The sequence below is a fragment of the Arachis hypogaea genome, chromosome 11 (assembly GCF_003086295.3).
Source record: "Arachis hypogaea cultivar Tifrunner chromosome 11, arahy.Tifrunner.gnm2.J5K5, whole genome shotgun sequence".
Lineage (NCBI taxonomy): Eukaryota > Viridiplantae > Streptophyta > Magnoliopsida > Fabales > Fabaceae > Arachis > Arachis hypogaea.
In genome coordinates this window covers 146,874,010-146,897,453 of record NC_092046.1, presented here as the reverse complement: position 1 = coordinate 146,897,453, position 23,444 = coordinate 146,874,010, and the positions used below count along the sequence as shown (strand labels likewise).

General features: G+C 33.8%; 5 protein-coding genes and 1 non-coding gene across 6 annotated transcripts; 5 read left to right on the top strand and 1 right to left on the bottom strand.

Moving 5' to 3' along the window:
- Nucleotides 1-700: 700 nt before the first annotated feature.
- On the top strand, nucleotides 701-6,339 carry LOC112723451 (eukaryotic translation initiation factor). The gene is made up of 9 exons (XM_025774834.3): nucleotides 701-1,373; nucleotides 2,228-2,299; nucleotides 2,751-2,852; nucleotides 3,167-3,379; nucleotides 3,478-3,575; nucleotides 3,941-4,028; nucleotides 4,114-4,464; nucleotides 4,564-4,809; nucleotides 4,889-6,339. The coding sequence occupies exons 1-9, from the start codon at nucleotides 1,173-1,175 to the stop codon at nucleotides 5,921-5,923; spliced, it is 2,406 nt and encodes an 801-aa protein (XP_025630619.1). The 5' UTR covers nucleotides 701-1,172; the 3' UTR covers nucleotides 5,924-6,339.
- LOC112725753 (small nucleolar RNA snoR103) lies at nucleotides 1,892-1,996 on the top strand. The gene has a single exon (XR_003164839.1). It is a non-coding gene; the product is annotated as a small nucleolar RNA snoR103 (small nucleolar RNA).
- Nucleotides 6,340-9,383: 3,044 nt separating the features above from the next.
- On the top strand, nucleotides 9,384-12,371 carry LOC112723448 (protein MULTIPOLAR SPINDLE 1). Its single transcript, XM_025774831.3, has 10 exons — nucleotides 9,384-9,551; nucleotides 9,639-9,696; nucleotides 9,769-9,915; nucleotides 10,004-10,069; nucleotides 10,217-10,287; nucleotides 10,386-10,440; nucleotides 10,932-11,045; nucleotides 11,177-11,369; nucleotides 11,507-11,577; nucleotides 11,923-12,371. The coding sequence occupies exons 1-10, from the start codon at nucleotides 9,417-9,419 to the stop codon at nucleotides 12,105-12,107; spliced, it is 1,095 nt and encodes a 364-aa protein (XP_025630616.1). The 5' UTR covers nucleotides 9,384-9,416; the 3' UTR covers nucleotides 12,108-12,371.
- Nucleotides 12,372-14,056: 1,685 nt separating this feature from the next.
- Nucleotides 14,057-15,869, bottom strand: LOC112723450 (F-box protein SKIP1). Its single transcript, XM_025774833.3, has 2 exons — nucleotides 15,226-15,869; nucleotides 14,057-14,881 (listed from the first exon to the last, which is right to left on the bottom strand). Exons 1-2 carry the CDS (start codon nucleotides 15,579-15,581, stop codon nucleotides 14,308-14,310), a joined length of 930 nt encoding a protein of 309 aa, XP_025630618.1. The 5' UTR covers nucleotides 15,582-15,869; the 3' UTR covers nucleotides 14,057-14,307.
- A 2,584-nt stretch (nucleotides 15,870-18,453) lies between these two features.
- LOC112723446 (UPF0057 membrane protein At4g30660) lies at nucleotides 18,454-19,266 on the top strand. The gene is made up of 2 exons (XM_025774826.2): nucleotides 18,454-18,631; nucleotides 18,943-19,266. The coding sequence occupies exons 1-2, from the start codon at nucleotides 18,542-18,544 to the stop codon at nucleotides 19,087-19,089; spliced, it is 237 nt and encodes a 78-aa protein (XP_025630611.1). The 5' UTR covers nucleotides 18,454-18,541; the 3' UTR covers nucleotides 19,090-19,266.
- A 3,254-nt stretch (nucleotides 19,267-22,520) lies between these two features.
- LOC112723447 (UPF0057 membrane protein At4g30660) lies at nucleotides 22,521-23,299 on the top strand. The gene is made up of 2 exons (XM_025774827.3): nucleotides 22,521-22,696; nucleotides 23,007-23,299. The coding sequence occupies exons 1-2, from the start codon at nucleotides 22,607-22,609 to the stop codon at nucleotides 23,142-23,144; spliced, it is 228 nt and encodes a 75-aa protein (XP_025630612.1). The 5' UTR covers nucleotides 22,521-22,606; the 3' UTR covers nucleotides 23,145-23,299.
- The last annotated feature ends 145 nt before the right edge of the window (nucleotides 23,300-23,444 follow it).

Sequence of the window (23,444 nt, the reverse complement as noted above, 5' to 3'; positions counted from 1 at the left end):
GCTGGCAGATAAGCACTCATTTGAATGAGTAACTGCCCCTAGAATCTCTCTAACCATTTCACGAGCCATATCTTAACTTCCCTAAGATAAAGGGACGGTTAACACCCTAGAAAAGTGGCACTATTCCAACGGTGGTTATTGGCTTACCACTATAAATACACTGACACCCCTCAGGTATCTCTAAGTCCCAATACTCTCTAGACCTGCTAACCCCTTTGCTGACTTAGGCATCGGAGTGTCTTTGCAGGTACCACCCCCATTCACTCATACTCACAAGTCGGACGGAGGCCCCCCAAGGCGCAGACCCTGACAAAGGCTTCCTCCCTCAGACGATTGGGCCAACCAGCGCCATCCAACCCATTAATCTCCGGTTACCTACCGTAACAATTATATTTCAAATTGAATCGTGATATGATATAATTTATAAGATTTTAGTTTAAAATAAGAAAAGATAAGAATCAGATTTAAAATTAGATTGAAATCTTATAACAAATAACAAATCTCAATGGAAGGTAGGTGGATCAAGAATACTGTTATTGAAAAAAAAAAAGCAATCACTATTGTGGGCCGTATCTTGACCACCCGGCCCACTCCCACTTACTCTTAGGCACCTCTATAATACGTAGTATATACGTTTAACATATTGGAACTATACGGTATGCGGTACATATAAATGAGCAAGACGCCAAATCCAAACCCTAAGGAGGCCGTAACTTCAATTTCCGTTTATCTTTAATCTTTAATCTTTGATCTTTTATCGTTATTAACCTAATTTCAAAGGATTTTCCCAAAATTTAAATCTGAACATAATTATAAAATCGATTTTGACATACGGTACGCTATACGTTTGTACGCACGCTCACTCGTAATAAGGGTTTTTTGTCACCCCTTCGTTCTTTCTTCCCTTCTCTCTCACGCTCTCACGCAGTTCTCTCTTCTCTTCTCACTCCGCAGAAGAGAGAGAAATATCCCAACACACTCCCAATCCCAATCTCTATCTATCCTTCTTCATCCCTAACCTTTCCTTCCTCTCTCTCTCTCTTCCTCTCTATCTCGTAAAGTTCTCCTTTTTGGTTCTTTTGAGCCCTCAGATTCGCTCGTCGAATCTATCGTCTCTTTTTTTTATTCATCTGACGGCGGAGATTTCATCTCGAAGCGAGAGATCCTGAGGTATGCAGCAAGGTGATCAGACGGTGATTAGCTTGAGGCCTGGTGGTGGTCGAGGCGGCGGCTCCGGCGGTGGTAGCAGGTTCCTTGCTCCTCGATTCGACTCCTCCTCTTCTGCTTCCTCCACGACTTCTGCTTCCCTTGCCTTCGGCGATCTTCCTCTCCTCCGCCCCCATGGCGGCGCTTCTTCTGCGTTCTCCATCAAGGTATAAATTCCAATCGTTAACTGTTTCCCCCGGATCTACCTTTTCGGTCGCTTTCACCTCTTCATTCTGCAGGCTTTCCATTAAAGTTTAACACTTTCTTCATTTATTTACTTTTTCCGAAACAAAATTGATTGCTTTGTTTTTTCCTCTCTTGTTTCCGTTGTGACATTGAATGTGTCTTGTCACGGTGCTGGAAGGATTATTTGGATATTTGTTTCCAATACGTTATTTCAGATTCTATTTCTTGTTCACTTTTTGGATCCTGTGTTAATTAGGTTGATATCAATGTTCAAGTTGCTTTTTTTTTTTGGTGTTGAGGTTTGGATTGTGAAAATAATATTCTTTAATTTGTGTGACAACATCATCCGGTGCAATACCATAGAGAGCTCTGCAGAGAACTAAAACAGTGGAAGAACTAAATAAATTCAGTTTTACTGCGATTTTTCAGTGTATAGCAGCTAGGGACTTGGCCATTTAGGGCAACATGAGTTGTTGAATGTCCTAATTCTTGGTGGGCCACTAAATATGTGTACCTGCTGTAAATATGGACTAAAAGTAAATTGTGGGCTTTTAGGTGGGTTTGACTAAGTTTCAAATTGTCCATAAAGGACCCACGTACATGGAATTTACTAGGCGATTTTGGTTTATACTGCTCCATTTTGTATATTGTGAATAGAATGGTATTATGATATTTTCACTGTGATATACATGTATAGAACTTGGTGTCATTTTATTCTGATTATATGTTATGATACCTCCTCTTGTTGTGTTCCTGTGAGTTATATGATTGAATGTTTTTTTATATAACCATGTACTGTGGTAGACGCTTTTAATCCAAATGCTCTGTTTTATAGGCTGGAGATTCACGGTTTGAGGGTCGCGAGCGGGTGCGTTATACCAGGGATCAGCTTTTACAGCTCCGAGAGGTAATACATATTTTTTTTTCTGATTAAGTACTATGTTGAGTTTTGTGCTTTAAAATTAGTAATAGCCATCTTACAATATTGTTGTTGCTTATTGGCAAAATAGTGTCTGATCAACATTGTCTGACAACACTGATCACTGGTGGTTGGATTGGTCTCTTACATTTTTTTTTTTCACTCTCTCTGTGGATAAATTTCCTGGTGTGTTGGTCTATGATCTGTTATTAATTTACTTATACCTTTTGACTTAATTAATAATTAACAGCTGTCGGGTTTTTTTTTTTTGGTGGAAATCTCTTGCTGAGTACATACCTGCCTTTTGTCATTGCATAATTTGTCTATTTGCTCTAATGATACTATTGAAATGGCAGCATAATTCAGTTTTTGTGCGACTTGTATATCTTTTGTCATATAACTTGTATTTGTGTGCTAACATCTGTCTGATTACTTGTAGGCTGTTCAAATCCCTGATGATATTTTGAAGATCAAACAAGATATTGAAGCTGAACTTTTTGGTGAGGATCAAAATCAAAGCTGGGGACGCTCAGAGAACAACGTGAGTGCTTTTTTTTGTTTTCTATTTGTGTGTGTAACTTTCTGAGGCTCCAATCCTCTTTCATCCTCTCTGATAAATTGATGGATGAAGTTAGCTCGGTTTTAGTTATTGTTGGTGATGAATATACTGATACAATATGTAGATTTATGAATGAATTTGAAAAAAAAAAAAACTCATGTGCATCACAAGTGCTATTTTTATTCTTTAAACTGCTGCTGTAAATGTATCATGTTAAGATATATGATTTTATTTTGGATCATCTTCAATATACTAGTTTCTAATTTGTTTAATAAGGCTTGAATTATCTTCTGCAGCCTCCACCTCAATTTCAAAATAGATACTCTGAACCTGATAATCGTGACTGGCGTGGCCGGTCTGGGCAGCCTCCTCCTGCAAATGCCGATGAGAGGTCCTGGGATAATCTCAGGGACAGGGAGAATAGGGAGTTTGGCAATACTAGTCAGGTTAATCGTCAAGACCAACTGAATTCTCAGTTTGCAAGGGCACACATCTCATCTAACCAAGTGGTAATATAAAAAGACACAAGTGCTTGAAGCCTTATCCTTTATTTCTTGACCAATTGTATTGTATAATTAATTTTTTCTTAATCTTTGTATTAATTTAGGGAGGACCTTCTCCTACTCTGGTCAAGGCTGAGGTGCCATGGTCCGCTAGAAGGGGAAGTCTCTCTGAAAAGGATCGTGTCCTGAAGACTGTTAAAGGGTAACATATTTTTATCATCTTAATATTTATTGATATTTGAGTGGGTATCCATTGATGTTAACCCGATGTAGATTTTTTAATTGCGGTGTATGCATTACCATTAAATTCCACACCTCAGTAATAGTAATTTGAACCAAGGAACAATTTGAGGGATAATCATCATATATTAAATGTGAAACAAATCATGTTTGATGTTTGTTAGTTGTGATAATTTTATTTACTTATTTCCTGCTTAAACTATAGAATTAGCTTCTAAGTATCGTTATCTTTTCTATTTTTAATTTAATCACTTACACAAACTTTGTTTGGAGTTCAGAATGTGTGGCTTGTGCTACTACTTACTAATGTTGTTAACTGTTTCACAGAATACTAAATAAGTTGACTCCTGAGAAATTTGATCTTCTAAAGGGTCAGTTGATTGATGCAGGCATAACATCAGCTGACATACTTAAGGTGTTTTTTTAAATATTTTTAATTTTGCTGTTGTAATAACATTTTATGTTTCCTTGTTCCTAATTAACTTTGTTTGTAAATGCAGGGGGTCATTTCGCTTATATTTGATAAGGCAGTGCTAGAGCCAACATTTTGCCCCATGTATGCTCAGCTCTGTTCTGATCTTAATGAAAAGCTGCCTCCTTTCCCATCAGATGAACCTGGTGGGAAAGAAATCACTTTTAAGCGAGTACTCTTGAATATCTGCCAGGAGGCATTTGAAGGTGCAGATAAGCTGAGGGAAGAACTTAGGCAAATGACTGCTCCTGAACAAGAGATGGAGCGCCGTGACAAGGAGAGACTTGTCAAGCTTCGTACCCTTGGAAACATCCGCTTAATTGGAGAGCTGCTGAAGCAAAAAATGGTTCCAGAAAAGATTGTCCATCACATTGTTCAGGTTCTAGCATGACTTGAGACTTCACTGATGTAATATTATTTCTTGTTTTGGGGTGTAATATCAAGTTTTGTTTGATTGGTTAACTGTTATTTGGAACAGGAGCTTCTAGGACCTCCTGACAGCAAGATCTGTCCAGCTGAGGAAAATGTTGAAGCTATATGTCAATTTTTCAACACCATTGGTAAGCAGCTCGATGAAAGTCCAAAATCACGGCGGATAAATGATATTTACTTCAACCGGTTGAAAGAGTTGAGCACAAACTCCCAACTTGCACCACGTCTGAGGTTTATGGTTCGAGACGTTCTAGATTTGCGTTCTAATAACTGGGTTCCAAGACGTGAAGAGGTAAATTTAAACAACTTGTTGTATACACATGCCTTAACTTTTGAAGGCACATATTAAGCATTGATGTTTACTTGTGTAGGTGAAAGCCAAGACCATCACTGAAATTCATTCCGAGGCTGAAAAGAATCTTGGTCTGCGTCCAGGTGCTACTGCAAGTATCAGAAATCCCCGTGGTGTAGTTTCTGGTGTTCCTGGAAATACCAACCCTGGGGGCTTCCCCATTGCCCGACCTGGCACTGGGGGCTTGATGCCTGGGATGCCTGGGACAAGGAAGATGCCTGGGATGCCTGGAATTGATAATGACAATTGGGAGATGCCTAGGACTAGATCAATTCCAAGAGGTGACATTTCAGGTGCTCAAACTGCAGGACGTGGCCAGTCTCCTATGTTTTCCAAGTCATCAACCCTGAGCTCTAAGTATCTACCTCAAGGAAGTGCTGGTCTTATGAGAAATAGTGCCTTAGTGCATGGAGGGGGTGGACCTCCTGCTCGTCCATCAAATTATGGTTTTGGTTCTGAGCCTGCACCTCAGGTCGCTTCACCTGTTAAAGCCGCTCCTCCCGCTGTGTCCTCTGAGAAAGCACAGGCTCCAGTTGTAAAATCGGATACTGCTGATCTTCACCGGAAAACAGTGTCTCTTCTGGAAGAATATTTCAGTGTTCGCCTCTTGGACGAGGCACTGCAGTGTGTGGAGGAACTAAAATCACCTGCTTACCACCCAGAGTTTGTCAAGGAAGCCATTTCTCTTGCTCTGGATAAAAGTCCACCCTGCGTTGAACCTGTTGCCAATCTTATCGAGTATCTTTTGATGAAGAAGATCCTTGTGCCTAGAGACATAGGAACTGGTTGCTTGTTATTTGGTTCAATGATTGATGATATTGGCATAGACTTGCCTAAAGCACCAAACAATTTTGGGGAGATAATAGGAAGACTGATTTTGGCTGGAGGTTTGGACTTTAAGGTGGTGAGGGAGGTACTTAAGAAGGTGGAAGATGACCGGTTCCAGAAAGTAATATTCGACAGCGCTATGCATGTCATCAGCTCTGCATCCGGGCAAGCAGTGTTAGAATCGCAAGCCTCGGATATTGACGCATGCCGGGGACTGTTCCAGTGAAACCTGATGGGGATGAAGACGACTATGCATGACCAAATTGTGTATCTGGACGAACATCTCTTCCCTGTTTCACTACTTTGAAGTTCCCAACCCTTTTTACGCTCACACTTGAGTTAAAGAGCATTTTGTATTGCACTATGTTATAAAAGTGGAGTTTCAATTATCAGGTATTTTCCATCAAGTTGTATAATTTTGATTTTGGTCTTTTTGGGGATGTCGTAGAGGTGTTTATTTGTTGAGGGAACAGTCAAAACCATAAATTCTACGGATTTTGTTTCTCCTAGAGAAATTGGCCCATTACAGGGTCCAAATGTTTTTTGTATTTCATTAGTTTCCATTTTATTTTTAATTTTCTTTACAAGAGTAATTGTTAAACTCGTCAGTTCATAAATATCATTGTCGTTATTTCCCCTTGCTATCCTTGTAATTTTTCATAATTGTTTTCTGCCCAAATAAATTATTACACGTTTATTTCGTTCCTATATACGGCCTTAATTTCCTTAGGCCTAAAACAATATCAACAACAATAAATTTATTATTTATTATATATCTCTAATTTTACAATTAAAATGTGTCACGTATCATTTCTACATTATAATTGAAATTAAACTTTCTCCTCTAAAATTAAAGAGTTCTCCATCCTCTCTCTTTCTTTCTCTATTTCTCTCATTTCTTCAACTATTTTATCTATTTTATATATTATTATCAATATTAATGACTAATTACTAATTTGACAATCAACATATGCAACATGACATTCTTTAATTGTATTAAAATTAAAATAAAAATATTAAAATTAAAATTAAAATATACCTATATTATATATAGAGCTGCACATAGATCGGATAATATCTGCATATCCGCGGTAATTATACGCATCCGATCCGAATTTTGCGGATATTATCGATTTGCAGAGTCATCGGATCGGATCGGATCCGATCCGCACTATGATAGGATTGGATTGCGGATTTGGCAGTGATATCAGCGGATTTGATCCGCAAATCCGCACATCTCATAGAAATAGCATAGTTTAAGAAAGTAAACCCTAATGTGATATGAATTTAGTGTGTTATTTTATGAATTTTATAATATCTTGTTTTTAATTTTTTATGTTATACTTCAACTTAGAATAATTAAACTTAAATCTTGTGTTATTATTTTGTTTTTGTTATTCAAGAGAACTTTTATTGATAATATTTTAGAAGTAAATAGGCTTAAACAGGTGAAAAATGAATTTTCTGGATATTTTTTTTTATAAAAACAGCCAAACAAAATCTTAAAATTGTTTTTTTGAATTATGCGGATATACCCGATATCCGATCCGATCCTATCCGCAAGTATGCGGATCGGATCCAGCCTGAAAAATGCGGATATCGTATCCGATCCGATCTGATGAGTGCAGTGCGGATCGGATAGAATTTTATGTTATATCCAATCCGATCCGATCCCTGTGCAGCTCTAATTATATATCATATATCTATTATATATTCTAATTTTACAACCAAAATTTGTCACATGTCACTTTCTTATTGCAATTGAAATCAAATTTTTTCCTCCAAAATTAAAGAATTCTTCCCTCCTCTATACTAATTTTACAACCAAAATGTGTCATATGTCACTCCCTCATTACAATTGAAATCAAATATTTCCTTCCAAAATTAAAGAGTTCTCCCATCTTCCATCTTTCTTTCTCTATCTCTCATTCCTTCAACCACTCTATCTATTTTATATATCATTATTAATATCAATGACTAATTACTAATTTGACAATCAAAATGTACAACATGATATTCTTTAATTGCATTAAAATTAAAATTGAAATATTAAAATTAAAATTTAAATATACCTATATTATGTATATTACTATCTAATTTAATAATCAAATGTGTCACATTACACTCTCTTATTAAAATTGAGCGAAAATATTTTTTTCCAAAATTAATAAACTCCCTTCCTAAATTCTCTCATCTACCTCTCTCCATTTTTCTATTTCTCTCTACCATTTTTACTCTATATATAATTTATATTTTATATTAGTAATTTGACAAATCAAAATGTCATCCGGTATTTTTTTATTATCATTAAAATAAAATTTTTCTTCCAAAGTTAACAAACTCTCACTCTCATTTTTCATCTTTATCTTTCTTTCTCTTTTTTCCCATTCTCTATTTTTTCTACCTTTCTGTTCGACAGAAAATAAAATAATATAATTCAAATAAAAAATATTATTATTATTATATACATATTTTTTTAGTTTTTTTTTTAGTTTTAAATTTTCACCACTTATCTTTTTAATCTATATTTTCATTTCTCTTCTTTCAAATATTTATTACATATAATTTAGAGAGAATATTAATGTTATAATTAAAAGTTAGAATTAAGATTCAATTATTTTAAAAAATTAGTTTTGAGTTAATTTTATAACTATCCGTATAATTTTTTTATACTAATATCTAATTATATTTATATATATAGAGAGAAAAAATATTATTTTTAAATAATAAGTATAAAATTAATTATTTTTATTTGTGCAACAGACTTAACACCTAATTAAATGTAAGTATACACGTTAAATTGTTTCAAATTTTAGATAACGAATGTTAAAATTAATTATTAATAAAAAATGAGACTTTTTATATAAAAATAATAATTAAAAATCTTATTATTTGATTTTTTATCTATTGATATATTGGTCTTCTTAGCCAGAGACTTTTGTCAACCTACGACTTTTTTTTGTAAAAATAATTTGATTTTATAAATTTTTTGTGTGCATAATCTATACGGTCAGAATAAAGTAAACCGTAATTTAAAAAAATGTATATTCTCATAACGTTAATATGAGTAAAAATACTAGTAATATTTAAGCTTTGATATCAGACCGAAAATCGTTTGTCAAATTAAAGTATCTTTGCAATTTTAACTAAGTTAATACAAGTCTAATAAAAAAAGTGCAAGCATGTATCATTTTTTTCCTTGTTTAAGAAGATGATGATAATAACGATGATGACGAGGTTGTTGAAGAAGAGCAAAGAAGCTCGAAGGAAAAATTATTGAATATCTGATTTAGTTAGGATTTGATCTGTAAAATTGCTTAGAATTGAATTGCTTATATATATATATAAGAAAATACTCGCATGAGAAAAATGTTTATTATAAAAAAAAAAAATATCTAATAATAATAATAAGAAAAAGTATAAAGTATTAATATATTATCTGTTAATTTATTGTCAATAATAATTAATTAATATATTTTAAACACATATATAAAGAGATATATCCAAAAAATATATTTAGAAAGATACTTTTATTAAACACAGTCATAAAAAGGATTTTTTTATTAGACACATTCACAAAAATACCTCCATTAAACATAATTATAAATAAAAGTTGGCAGAAGTTGGTAGAAATATTATTGGTAATTTAGCGGGATTGAAAAAAAAAAATAGAGCATGTTGGATACTTACATCGAAGTGTTAAATACGAAAAAAGGGAAATGGCAGAGAAGGAAGGCGGGAATGACGAATCGCTGAAGCTGGCGGTGGCGATATCGCTTCTCCGATCGAAGGTTTTGAATAACAATAACGAGCCTGGTGCGTCTTCTAATGACGCCCTTCGTTGGAAGCGAAAGGTTCGAAACGAATCACTTCCTTCTTTTTCTTCTGAATCCGATGCGTTCTCCGTGTGTTTATTTCTATTTGTGTGTTTGGAATCTTAGGCTAAGGAAAGAAAGCAAGAGATCCTGAGGCTCAGAGAAGATCTCAATGAAGCTCTAGGTTCGATTTCCATCTTTCACATGTACACACGACGCGCTTACTGAAATTAGGAGCTTCTGGAATTTGATGTAGATGCTTCGCACTGCGATCTCTTCCCCGCTAGTGCTTCTTGTAAGTGCTATTTCTTCGACAATTTGGGACAGTTAAACCCTAATCAGCATGGAAGTGGCTCTGACGCCAGATTCAACGATGTCCTTCGCCGTAGATTTCTTAGACAAGGTTTCGCTATTATCATCGCTCTCATCTTATTCGTTATGGCACCGTGATCTTCAATGAACCATTGGTATTGAAAATCTGCTTTCTGTAGTGCGCTTTAAGGAAAGAAGGAGAAGAGTAGGTTCATCTTCTTCAAGTCAGCAGCGACTTACTCTAGGTGCATTATTGCATAGTAACACTCTAACAGCTTCTTGAGTTAAAGGCACATTTCATTATTTGTAACAAGAATGGTGTTACTTCCATATTGAGAATTTGAAAGAGAGTCGCACTAAATTTGTTTTCAATTTTGAAACTGAAACTACAGGTTTAACGGAGGAGGATGAAACAGAACAGCTTAAGGCCTCTGTTGACTTTCTTGTGGACCTTTGTGATTCTGTATCACCTGGCATAGTGCTTCACTTTACCATTTATTTTCAATTGCATTTATTATTTACACAGAATGGCAAACCTTTTCTTCCCGTTTTCTTTTTTAGGTAGATGATTCCAAGTTTGCAAACCTGGCACATCAAGCTGAAGAGTTTATATTGGGTATTCTGTGCTTTTCAATGTTTGTGTACAACTTGTTTTAATTAGATACTTATAATTTACAGCAAGCGTTTATAATTAAGTTCCTGTATGGGATCAATATTTTCTATTAGGTTGCTATTTTTAAATTTTTTCTTATACCATAAATTTGTGGCTTCCTGTGGGGTTTCATTTGTCTCCAAAAGGAAAGCCCAGTTCGTATTTTGTTTTACGAAATGCATCAAGTAAATGAATATTGGCTGTGAATGAATAGCTGTATGAGCCGAATGAGTTAATTTCAGCTGTATTTGGCAATACTTCATGCAAGCCCGTACACTGGGCTAGTCTCCCACTCTTGCAAACTTCTGATTAGCATCAAATTTTGACATCTTGTGCGCTTATTATGTTTCATTCGAATTTTTATGGCTTCATTTTGGATGATCATGTTACGAACTACCCACAATCCTGTATCCTTATTGTCCCCACTAAAGATTATTTTATGCCTTTTTCTGAAGTTACATTGAAGAATCTTCTATCTAATGGGAGGAACCTGGAACTTATCGAAGGAATTATCAACAGCCTAGTTACACGTTTGGTTAGGCAGATGTGTTTGCCCTTGTCAGAAAATGGTATCAGTACTTTTAGATTTGCTTACCCTTTTTTGCTAAACTTTTGTAGCTGTGTAATATCTTTAATTTTTCTTGCCTTGGTCATTCAATTGATTAGCATTTTGTTTTTTTTTTTAAATAATTTAATCTAGGATCTCAACACTCGGATGCGAATGCACAGTATTGTATCCAGCATTTGATTCGTAAACTTGGAAGTGAGGGCTACATTGGCCAGCGGGCAATACTTTCAGTTTGTCAGAGAATTTTGGTGCTAGCCGAACGTTTGCTTTTCTCCGATCCTTTTGATGATGCCTTTCCCGATATGCATGAAAGTATGTTCTTAATGTAAGTTCTATGCAAATGCATGTTAGCATTCTTGACTCGTAACCCTGAATTTCATTAACTTAACGAATAGTTCAGTATAGGTTGAGCCCGAGGAAGTGTTTTTTAAGGCTAATTCTTTTTTTATTTATGGATGACAGGATCCAACTCATCGAGTTCATGGTGTCAGATTACTTATTAGAGTGGTCAAAATCTGAAGATTTTGATAAAGGTACACCATAGTTTTACCTATGTTTATTATTAGCAGGGTTTTCGAATTCCTTTACTTCAATTGAAAACTATTTATTTATTTTTTCCTTTTGCAATAAATACATTATAAATGCATTGAAAATTTAAAAATTTTAACTCTGCGATAAAATCTTTCTATATTAAAAGTCTTGACAAACGGCCTTAACAAAATTGTTATTATTATTCTACATAAAAAAAATGATAATGTTCAAGTATTTTCCTACACATATTCTTCCCCTATTTAAGTCTTGCTGATTGATTGTAATAAGAAGATAAACCAATTATAACAACTATAACTAACTAATAACCATGACATTACACTTCACAGTGCTCCTTGAAGATTGGGTGTCATCAATTATCCAGGCAAAAAAAGCATTAGAACTTCTGGAAAGTAGAAATGGACTGTATGTACTCTATATGGACCGAGTAACCGGAGAATTGGCAAAACAATTTGGCGGGGCTTCTCTTCAGAAGCTTATTAAACAAGATATTTTCAATAGCTTGCTCTACTAACCATTGGTTCAATATAATGTTGTAATATGGTGATTGATGACCCTGTTCGTGGTCCATATAGGAAAAGTTGTGTTATAGATGGAAAATGGAAGGAGTATGATTCCTAAACATTGAGTGAACTATACAAGCAGGCATTACTGGATCTGGATGGATTTTCATGTGTTAATGATCGGCATCTATCACTGTCATCTAGTCATTGTTTTCGCTACTTTCGGCCACTGTCTTTTTCTTCAATACAAAAGTTATAGTTGGTTGTATCTACAATTCAAACTTTTCCTTTTCTTATGTTTACACTGTTTCTGTTTGCCTATGCCTTGTATTTGATACTTCTTTTTTTATCAATACGTGCACCGTCTATTAGTTGTTTTTGGTATTAGATACGTATTAGAAAACTCTGCTTCTTCAATATTGCTTTATTTAGATTTTCCGGACAAAGTTGGGATTTGCAGCTTTAACCTGATACATTGCTATTTTACCTGCATAAATTATAATAACCAAGTATCTCAAAAAAAAAAAAAGATCACGTGAAAAAAAAAAGGTATTCACTCCATGTATTGGTATATATATTGCACTGTATTGGAGCTTCTTGGCAAAAGGCACAGCTATGAGGCACACAAGAGGCATGCTTTGTGCTTGCTTCGTCGCTTTGGTGCTATTCTCACTGTGGCTACTAACTTCAGCAGATGATATCAACCAGAAAGCAGCATCACTAAGTGCAGTTGTTTCACACAAGAGTCTAGTACCGACATACCACAACTTTTTCTCTCAAAACAGAAAGTTTTCGCCTCGTTCTAGAAGAAGGGGCCCGCGTTCCTCAGCAATCAGAACTCGAATATCAATGTTGCAATACGGCTTCATTCTGTGCACATCTCTTTTGTTTGGTCCATTCCTCAATTTCATGTAGTAGTAGTAGTGTCATCATTCATTTGTTTCCTCATTTATATTCTTCATGTGTAAAGGATCCACCAGGATTTCTAAATTTGACTATCACAATTCCGTTAATTTCTTTTCTTTTCCTTTTCTTTGCTAGTTTATACTATACATGTATTCATTTAATTTGGACCAAAATCTTGTCGACAAAAAGAATAAAAAATCTCAATCTAATCTTAATCTCTGCCAAAATTTAAAAAGGATAAAACAAAGTCCACTAAGTAACCGAAAGGTTCCTCTTTATCCCTTTACTTTTTTTGCCACCAAACCGTGCCGTGCTCAAAGAATAAGTTGTCATGTCATATTGCAGAATTCACTACTATTCCCAGGAATGGTTTGTTTAGTTAGGAATCTCATTCCTAAAGTTCAGAAATTCCTAAGCAGTATCGTTTGGCTCTTATAAATCCAAGTGCACCCTACAACAACAATGCAACTTAAATTTGCCTACTTAACAGAGATTACTATTAGTCATTTATCACCTTCAATCAAGTTCAAATATGAGCAAACCATTATTAGTTGTCTTTATTTTCTTCAACATCCTCAAGTATGGGAGCACATCTGATGCAGACACAGCTATGATCATGGAATCAAGCAAACTAGGCATTCAAAGAACATCACCAGTACAGCATGCCGTCCAAGAAACAAGTTCTTCGCGGTTCGGAAAGGCAGGAGGTTATACTTCTACGGTGCCAAAGACCATAAATCAGCCACGCAGTGGCCGGAGAAGTGCAAGCTGTTCAATCAAACCTCCATCCTTTTTCATGGCTGCACTCAATTATGTCATTTTGGGATTATTCCTCATTACTCGTTTCTTCTGAGACCCTAAACTTATTCTCCATTACATTGGTACCCCAAACATTACTTAGGATTTAAGCCACCAGTTAATTCAAGTTAAGTCATACAATGTGTTCCTGCTGTTATCTAGTGTATTATATTGTGAACGAAGTTAACTTGTGAGAGAGAAATTAGAAAACTCATTCTATGAAGATGAAAGTTGAATATGTGAAAAAAAATTAGTATAAACAAGAACAACATTATTTGGTAATATATTATATCAATTTCAGACAATGTTCTTCTATATAATACATTAAAGAAAGCACAACACGGAAGGGATACAATACAACCAAATAGGAATTAAATAGACACAGATCATAATTCCTACAAGAAACATATGATAATAACTGCAGAAATTTCACTGGAACCAACCATAGATCAACAGAAATAAGATTGAATAAAAAAGTTAACTTCTTGTACTGATCTTCTTCGATGCTCAGATTCGAAAAACATCAGTTTGGAACCTCTCATCATACAATCTCCAATGCCCATACCTTTCAGTGTGAAAGACAGACCTGGGAATATAGAAATTTGGCTTTTTAATCTCTTTCAGGTGTGCCAAATTGGGCGTTGCATTCACAATGTCTCGACTGGTTAAGTTAGCGCACCCAGACAAATCCAAGAACTCAAGGTTTGAACACCTTTCACATATCAAACTAAGGCCTTTAGCTGATAATTTAGAGAACCTAATCTCCAGAGACTCTAGATGAGGCATAGAATTCGCAATGGCGGCAGCTTCTGATTCTCCATCTTGTGGACAAGCATTTAGATACTCATCCGGAACTATCCCTATGTGCTGGGAGGGATCAAGCCAATTCATGAGATTCCTCTTGAGAACCTTAAGATTGGGGCAATTTTTTCCAACCAATGCCAATGAAACATGGGATATTTCATAACAGTAGCTGACATCAAGCTCCCTAAGCTTTGGACACCTCAAAGCTATTCTAGAGATAGAGTCATCAGTAACATGAGGGCAGCTCCTGATCGACAACACCTCAAGATTTGGGCAACTGAAACGCAGTTCAATCATATTCAAAGCAGGCAAGCAGCAACAACAAAGGTAAGGCTTCATATGTTGGAACATAGAAACTTGAAACCACCATATAAGAAACTATTGAAAATAGTAAATTACAGCATGCCCAATTTGAAGTTTCCAACAATCAAATCATAAATCCACACGGAACAATTAAAAGCACGAAATTTTGAACCTCCAATACAAAATAACGAGAAAGAGAAAAGAGGGGGGGGGGGGGGGAGAAAACAGAGGTATGCAAACGGTTACCATTATCCATGACTCTCAAAACGAAACACAATTGAAGGAAATGGGAATCCAAATTGAGAGGCAAGTTCGCACCTTTCGGCGACCAAAGCGAGAGAGCGATCGGAGCAGTGACGAACGCGGATCTCGGTGAGAAATCCATGGCTCCATCGGACGACGGAAGAAAGCATGGAATCGATCTTACGCTCGAAATGAGGGGCCCACCAGGTGGGAAGCTCGGGGGGAGGGTCGAATTGGGGGTCGAGGTTGAAGATGGTGTGAAGAGAAGGGTCCTTGAAGGCGCGGAGCCATGACTTGCAGACAAGCATGGTGCCTCGCCATCGGTCCTGGATGGTGAGTCGGGAGAAGATGTTGGTGAGGCACTCGTGAGTCAACTCGGCCCAGTCTGGTCCTCCTGACTCGCTGCTTTGTTCTTCTGCGTCGGCTTCCATGGTCTCTCTCTCTTTCTCTTCCAGATAGCTATATGTTTTATGTTTATATGAAGGAAGCCTTTCTTTTGGGAAATTTTCCAAGAACAAATATTTAAATGTTACTTAAAAAATCTTCCTTCCCCAACACTTAATCTTTAACAAATTTGTATAATTGTATTCAGTCCATACGGCTCATTTTTTTTTTTTTTTAATATTGAAAACATGTGTATTGTGCCTGACTGTGGAGCTGTGGGGTGCTATACAGGAGTGTAGAGCAACTTTATCTAGATGGTAGCGATAAAATCGGACCGTTTTTTTTGGTTAAAAAAATTAGGGTCACAAATAGGATGGCGTCCGATTTGTGTGGAGAAAAAATTTTAAAATTTAGCCATTGTAATCGGACCATTCGATTTTAATAAAGTTTTTTTTATTTCGAAAAATTTAAATCGAAGCGTCCGCTTTGATTATAATATATATTATTTCAACGGACAAATAAAAATCAGTTGGTACGATTTGTTATGTTTATATGTATATATATACACATGTGTGTGTTACGAGTTTGCAAATCTCTTCTCCTTCGTGATGTTAGGTAAATAAATTTTAATAAATTTGTTATAAGATAATTAAATTTTAGGGTAAAGTATATTTTTTGTTTCTGAAATTTACTAAAAGTTTCAAAAATACTCTTAAGTTTTAATTTGTTTCAATTTTATCCTTAATATTTTCAATTTGTATCAATTTTATCCTTATCTTCAAATTTTTTGGTCAAACTATGGTCAACATTAATTTTTTCCAATAACACCCCCCAAACCCTATTCTCTTTCATCATCATCAAGAACAACTCCTCCCTAACATTCCTGCCGCCGTTTGTGCCCCAACTCCGGCCACCACAAGTGATGTATATCATATCCTCATTCTCTCTTTCATGGAGAAGACTCCATTACAAGACCCAACATTCCACCACCAATCCCTGACCATGGCTCCAACCAACAATACTATGAAGCACTTGAAATCAAATCCATCAACATTTAAGAAGAAGAAGCAAAATAAAAAAGGGCAACAGCAACATCAACAATAACAAAACACAACAACAGCTCCATGCAACAACAGATCAAAACTCCATAACAAATAAGAGGTACATGTCCCTTCTGATTCTCAATTACTTTCTCTTCTTTGTGGGTACCATATCTTCAAGCATGGTCTCAAAGATTTCAACAAAAAGATTCTACCTTTATCATATTCATTGAAATCATGTTGGGAATCAACAACCTTCTCTTCTCATGGGGCGTTGTATCTTTCAGTTTGCAATTGTTGAAGGTAAGATCCCATAGAAATTGTTGGAGTCAAGCCAGAGATGCTTGAGCTTCTTTAGAACTCCGATGGTGACCGAAATCCCACCGAAAAAGTCATTGTAGGACAAGTTGATGAGTTGGAGTTGAGATTTGGAGGAGAAATTCATTGGAATGTCGCCGGAAAATGTGTGGGAAGACAAATTGAGGTACCAGGGGAAGTTCATTATGTCGCCAAAGAGCGTGCCGGAGAGGAGGTTGTGAGCGAAGTTGAGTAGCTGGAGGTTGGCGAGGTTAAGTTGGTGAGGTTGAGGAGCGGCGGAGGGAGGTGGCTGGAGAGGGAGTTCTTCTGGAGGTAGACTACACGGCAGAAGAGACAATCGGAGAGGGAGTGAGGGATGGGACTGTTGCTGAGTGAGTTTGGGGATGATGATGAAAGAAAATAGGGTTTGGGGGGTGTTATTGGAAAAAATTAATGTTGACCATAGTTTGACCAAAAAATTTGAAGATAAGGATAAAATTGATGCAAATCGAAAACATTAAGGATAAAATTGAAACAAATTAAAACTTAGGGGTATTTTTAAAACTTTTAGTAAACTTCAGGGACAAAAAATATACTTTACCCTAAAAAATATTATTATAAAATAAAAATTAATTTCTTTTTATAATAACGAAGAACTAATCTGTTAGATGTAAATAATTCTTAAAAATTTATAAAAAATAAAAATTTATTACAAATTATTAGACTAATTTAGTTATTTTTTTATTTGACATTAAAATAAAAAAAAATTTAAAAATTAGTAATTTTAATTTGTACTCACTAACGTTTTTATTTAGTCGTCTAATATTATATTTTTAAATATTAATAATTAATTATTTGTCAAAAATAATAAATTATATTATTTTAAAATAAATTAAAAAATGCTATAGGTAACGTATAAGACTTCTTAAACATTTCTTAGCGGCTAAGAGTGCTTACTCCTTCTTAGCGAATTATTTAGTTTTTAAAATTGTTAAATTCTTGTGAATTATTCTTTTCGTGTAAAAATTAAAAAATAATTATTTTTATTGATGTCATATTAGATAATTAAATGAACTTAAAATTATTTTATATTAACAGTATATTAAAATTAAATTTAAAATAAAATAATAAATAAATTTTTAAAGATTTATATTTTAAATAGATTAGTTTTTAAAAAAATATTAATAAATTTTGTATAATAACAAATGTAGATAAATTAGTTTAAATTAAAATTTTTTATTTTAAGTACCTAATTATAGAAATTAATTTAAAAATAATGTGTTTATATACATTATTTTAAAAAATTTTATTGATATTTTTTGAGTGACTAATTTATCCGAAATATAAATTTTTAAGAATTTAATTATATTTTATATTAATTTTAAAATTCTCCAAATATAGATTTTGGATTTGGACGTGTACGAATCTAATCTTCCAAAAGTTCCATTGGCCTTTGAAGCCCTTTGTAGAGACATTTTCCATTTAATTTAATAATAATTTAATTTAATAATATAAACAAACCATGAATCTCCACGTGTAACACGTGGCATCTTGGATCTTCGTTGATATAACTTAAACTTAGTAGTATCAAATAACAACCAACAGTTTCCATTCCAAAACCCCAATCCATTCCACAAAGAACAAGAGAAGCTTATCAGAGTCAGAGGAAAATGCCAACCCGATGTGAAATTTGCTGCGAGATTTTGATCGCCATCTTGCTCCCCCCACTCGGTGTTTGCTTCCGCCATGGTTGCTGCAGTGTACGTCTTCATTTCTTACTCTCGCCACATCTTTTCTCTTTGGATCTGGACTTCTAGGATCAGATACTAACACCCTTTTACTTATTTTCACTGTTTTTGTAGTAAAAATCTCTTTTTTTCCTTCTGGGTATCATTGTTTTTATCTCTTTTTTATCTAGCTACTTGAAAGTAGTTATTTTTCAGTTAAATGGGAATTTTTTTTTCAGGTGGAATAATATTTGATCAATCTGGAGTTGTATGCTACCATTACTCTATTGGTTCTGTGTGTTTCCCTTGTAGATTTATTGATAGTGGATGCATATTTTTTGCAGGTTGAATTCCTCATCTGCTTGCTGTTGACTATTCTAGGGTATATCCCTGGGATAATTTATGCACTTTATAGCATTATCTTTGTTGATCGTGATCAGTACTTCGATGAGTATAGGCGCCCTCTCTATGCACAATCTAGCACCAATTAATGTGGGGTTGGGTTTCCTTGTTCCCTTTATGTACTCTTGTGTAATTGTGTTGCATCTGAATCCGAAATGGAACTACACTAAAAAGGTAGAAATTTAGATGCAGCTAAATGAGTGTGAAATTGACAGGTGAAAATGGTCAATTAATTTAATAAGTTTAATTAAATTATTATTTAATAATTTTTATTTATCAATTTTATATAAAATTAGTTGAATCTGAATTTTTATTTTTTTAAAAAAATTAATTTTGTAGAATAAATTAATTTTTATATTATTTTTAGTTAACCGATTTTTTAAAGATATATTTTTTATTGCATAAAAAAAATTATACTTCAAGCACAATATTTTAAGACAAAGGAATTTTTTTAACTAAAATGTTAAGGAAACATTTTACCAAGGATAAAGGTGATCTCTGTTTAAAAGAAAGTTGACAATTCAACCTTTTAACTTTTTTATTTCGAATAAGATTTTTTTTGTTAAAAAATTCGTTAAATAATAACAAAAATTAGTTTTATGGAAGTTTTATTTGTATTTTGTGGGAGATTTTAAATTTTTACAAAATTCTTTTTAACAATTTAACCAAATACTACTGTTACCTTCTTTATCCTCATTATTATCACTCCTATCTCTATTATTTTTATTGTTTTATCATCATCATCTCTTCTACCGTCATCATCACCAATATCAATATTATCAACATTAAAGTTCTCTTTAGGTTTAAAACCTTCACAAAATACAAATAAAATCCTCACAAAATTAATTTTTGTTATTATTTAACGGTTATTTAACAGATTTTTTAACAAAGGGATCGTATTGTCCCAAAATAAAAAGGTTGTCCCAAAATAAAAAGGTTGATGGTTGAAGTGTCCATTTTTTTTGGACAGGGATCGCTTTCTCCTTCGTAAAAATGGACAAGGAACGAATTTGGTATTTACTCTTATTTTTAAGAGAAAATAACAAATAAGTTTTTAATCTTTTGTCTTGCGAACATTTTCGTTCTTGAAGATTAAAAAATATATTTAAATCCCTAACCTCTTAAAAAATCGGACATTTAGATCCCTCCATTAAATAGGGTCCGTTAAACTCAACGAAAAAATTTGACTTGACTCCCGTTGAACTGACCTAGTCGTTACAGTGTCCTACGTGAAGGGAGAATTTTCAAAACAGGACAAATTAGTCTTCCCTCCTTTAAAACGACGCCGTTTTGAATAGTACCTTTTCCCTTCAAAGGCTCGTCCCTTCCCACTGCCACCATACACCGCTGCAACTTTCACAACCATTCTCCCACCGATGCTCTTACTCTTTATTGCTACAAATTTTCGTCTTCTAAACTCAAAGATTTGAATAATGAATACCCTTAAGCACCACACTAAGAAGAAGAAAAATGGGTGATACGTTGAGATGGTGGTGAAGGCAAGTGGGTATATGCGACCATCAAGAGTGACAACTTTAAAACCAACATTTTTACTTGAGCTTCTAACTTCACCTGCAAAAAAGAAGAAATAATTACATGATTTTGATAACCATAGCATGAATTCATAGAAACAAGAAGAATTTGGATAATTTACGAGTGTAAAAGCCCTGAAACTTGAGGTGAAGATGAAAAGTTTTGAAAGACTTAAAGACTCTGATTATAAAAGTTCTTTTTCTAATACTCTACAATTGAATGATAAGTCAAATTAGGAATTAGATGATGATGATTCAAAGTGAGACTGGTGACGAGGAAGCATTTGTCGGGAGCGGCCATTGTTCCTCTGACTTTGTTGTTGTGCCAATGACATCGGAAATTGAAAGTAAGAGTGAGAATTTTTCTTATGTAATACTATTGGACTGAATTTGACTACCACATGTGGTGGTGTTGGTGCCAAATCTGCCATTGGAGGAGGAAAAGCAAGCTTCGACCAAAAAAAAAAAAAAGAACAAAAAGAATAAGAACAAAAACCCCAACAAACATGAAGAAAACCCCTCCACCGACGAGCACGGCAACGCACGAGCAATAGGATAGCAGCGGCGAGTAGAGCAGCACACGAACAACAACAGCAGAGAAGAGTAGACGCAGGATCAGATGATCCATAAGGGAAGGGGTACTCACCAAACGAAATCGTTTTGAATGAGGGGGACTAATTTGTCCCCATTTTAAAAACTCTACCTCTACGTAGGACACCGTAACGGCCAGGTCAATTTAACGGGAGCCAAGTCAGTTTTTTCGTTGAGTTTTAACGGACCCTATTTTTAATAGAGAGACCTAGATGTCCAATTTTTTAAGAAGTTAGAAATTTAAATATAATTTTTAATCTTTGAAGATGAAAATGTCTGCCGAACAAAAGATTAGGACCTATTTGTTATTTTTTTATTTTTAATTAATTGTTAGTGTGTTAGGTAAATAAATTTTTAATAAATTTTATTATAAGAGAATTAAATTTTAAAAAATATTATTATAAAATAAAAATTAATCTCTTTTTATAATAATGAAGAACTAATTTGTTAGACGTAAATAATTTTAAAAAATTTATAAAAAATTAAAATATTTAATTAGATTTTATTAGACTAATTTAATTATTTATTTTTTTATTTGACATTAAAATAAGAAAAAAATTTAAGAATTAGCAATTTTAATTTGTATTCACCAATATTTTTAATTAGTAGTCTAATATTATATTTTTAATTAATATTTTTAAATATTATTAATTAATTATTTGATAAAAATAATAAATTATATTAATTCTAAAATAAATTAAAAAATGCTATGGGTAACGTATAAGACTTCTTAAACATTTCTTAACGGTTAAGAGTGATTACTCATTCTTAGTTAATTATTTAGTTCTTTTAAAATGGTTAAATTCTTGTGAATCATCCTTTTCGTGTAAATGTTAAAAAATAATTTTTTTTATTAGTGTAATATTATATAATTGAATTCACTTAAAATTATTTTATATTAATAATATATTAAAATTAAATTTAGAATAAAGTGATAAATAAATTTTTAAAGATTTATATTTTGAACAGATTAGTTTCTAAAAAAATATTAATAAATTTTTTTATGATAATAAATATAAATAAAATTGTTTAAATTAAAATTTTTATCTTAAGTCTTTAGCTATAGAGACTAATTTAAAAATAGTGTATTTATATTTATTATTTTAAAAAAAATTATTAATATTTTTTTGAGTGACTAATCTATCAAAAATATAAATATTGAGAGATTTATTTATCCCTTTATTCTTAAATTTATATTTTATATTAATTTTAAAATTCTCCATGTATAGATTTTGGATTTGGACGTGTACTAATCTAATCTTCCCAAAGTTCCATTGGCCTTTGAAGCCCTATGTAGACATTTTCCATTTAATTTAATAATAATATAAACAAACCATGAATCTCCACGTGTAACACGTGGCATCTTGGATCTTCGTTGATATAACTTAAACTTAGTAGTATCAAATAACAACCAACAGTTTCCATTCCAAAACCCCAATCCATTCCACAAAGAAGAACAGAAGCTTATCAGAGTCACAGGAAAATGCCAACCCGATGTGAAATTTGCTGCGAGATTTTGATCGCCATCTTGCTCCCCCCACTCGGTGTTTGCTTCCGCCATGGTTGCTGCAGTGTATGTCTCCATTTCTTACTCTCGCCACATCTTTTCTCTTTGGATCTGGACTTCTAGGATCAGATACTAACACCCTTTTACTTATTTTCACTGTTTTTGTAGTAAAATTCTCTTTTTTTCTTCTGGGTATCATTATTTTTATCTCTTTTTGATCTAGCTACTTGAAAGTAGTTATTTTTCAGTTAAATGGGAATCTTTTTTTCAGGTGGAATAATATTTGATCAATCTGGAGTTGTATGCTACCATTACTCTATTGGTTCTCTGTGTTTCCCTTGTAGATTTATTGATAGTGGATGCATATTTTTTGCAGGTTGAATTCCTCATCTGCTTGCTGTTGACTATTCTAGGGTATATCCCTGGGATAATTTATGCACTTTATGCCATTGTCTTTGTTGATCGTGATCAGTACTTTGATGAGTATAGGCGCCCTCTCTATGCACAATACTAGCACCAATTAATGTGGGGTTGTGTCTCCTTGTTCCCTTTATGTACTCTTGTGTTGCATCTGAATCTGAAATGGAACTACACTAAATTTGTTTTTATCTATATATCATTTATGTGAGAACAAGCTTTTTATTCAAGTTATAATGTTTGACACTGTTATTCAGTTTGCTATGATGTTCTTCAAATTAGAAGTAAAAAAGAAAAGGTGATTACTTGTAAGACATAATACACAGGTTTCTACCAAAATAGACCAGAATAGATTACTAGGAGGAAAGAAAAAAGACAAGGTATTTGATAGAGTTCT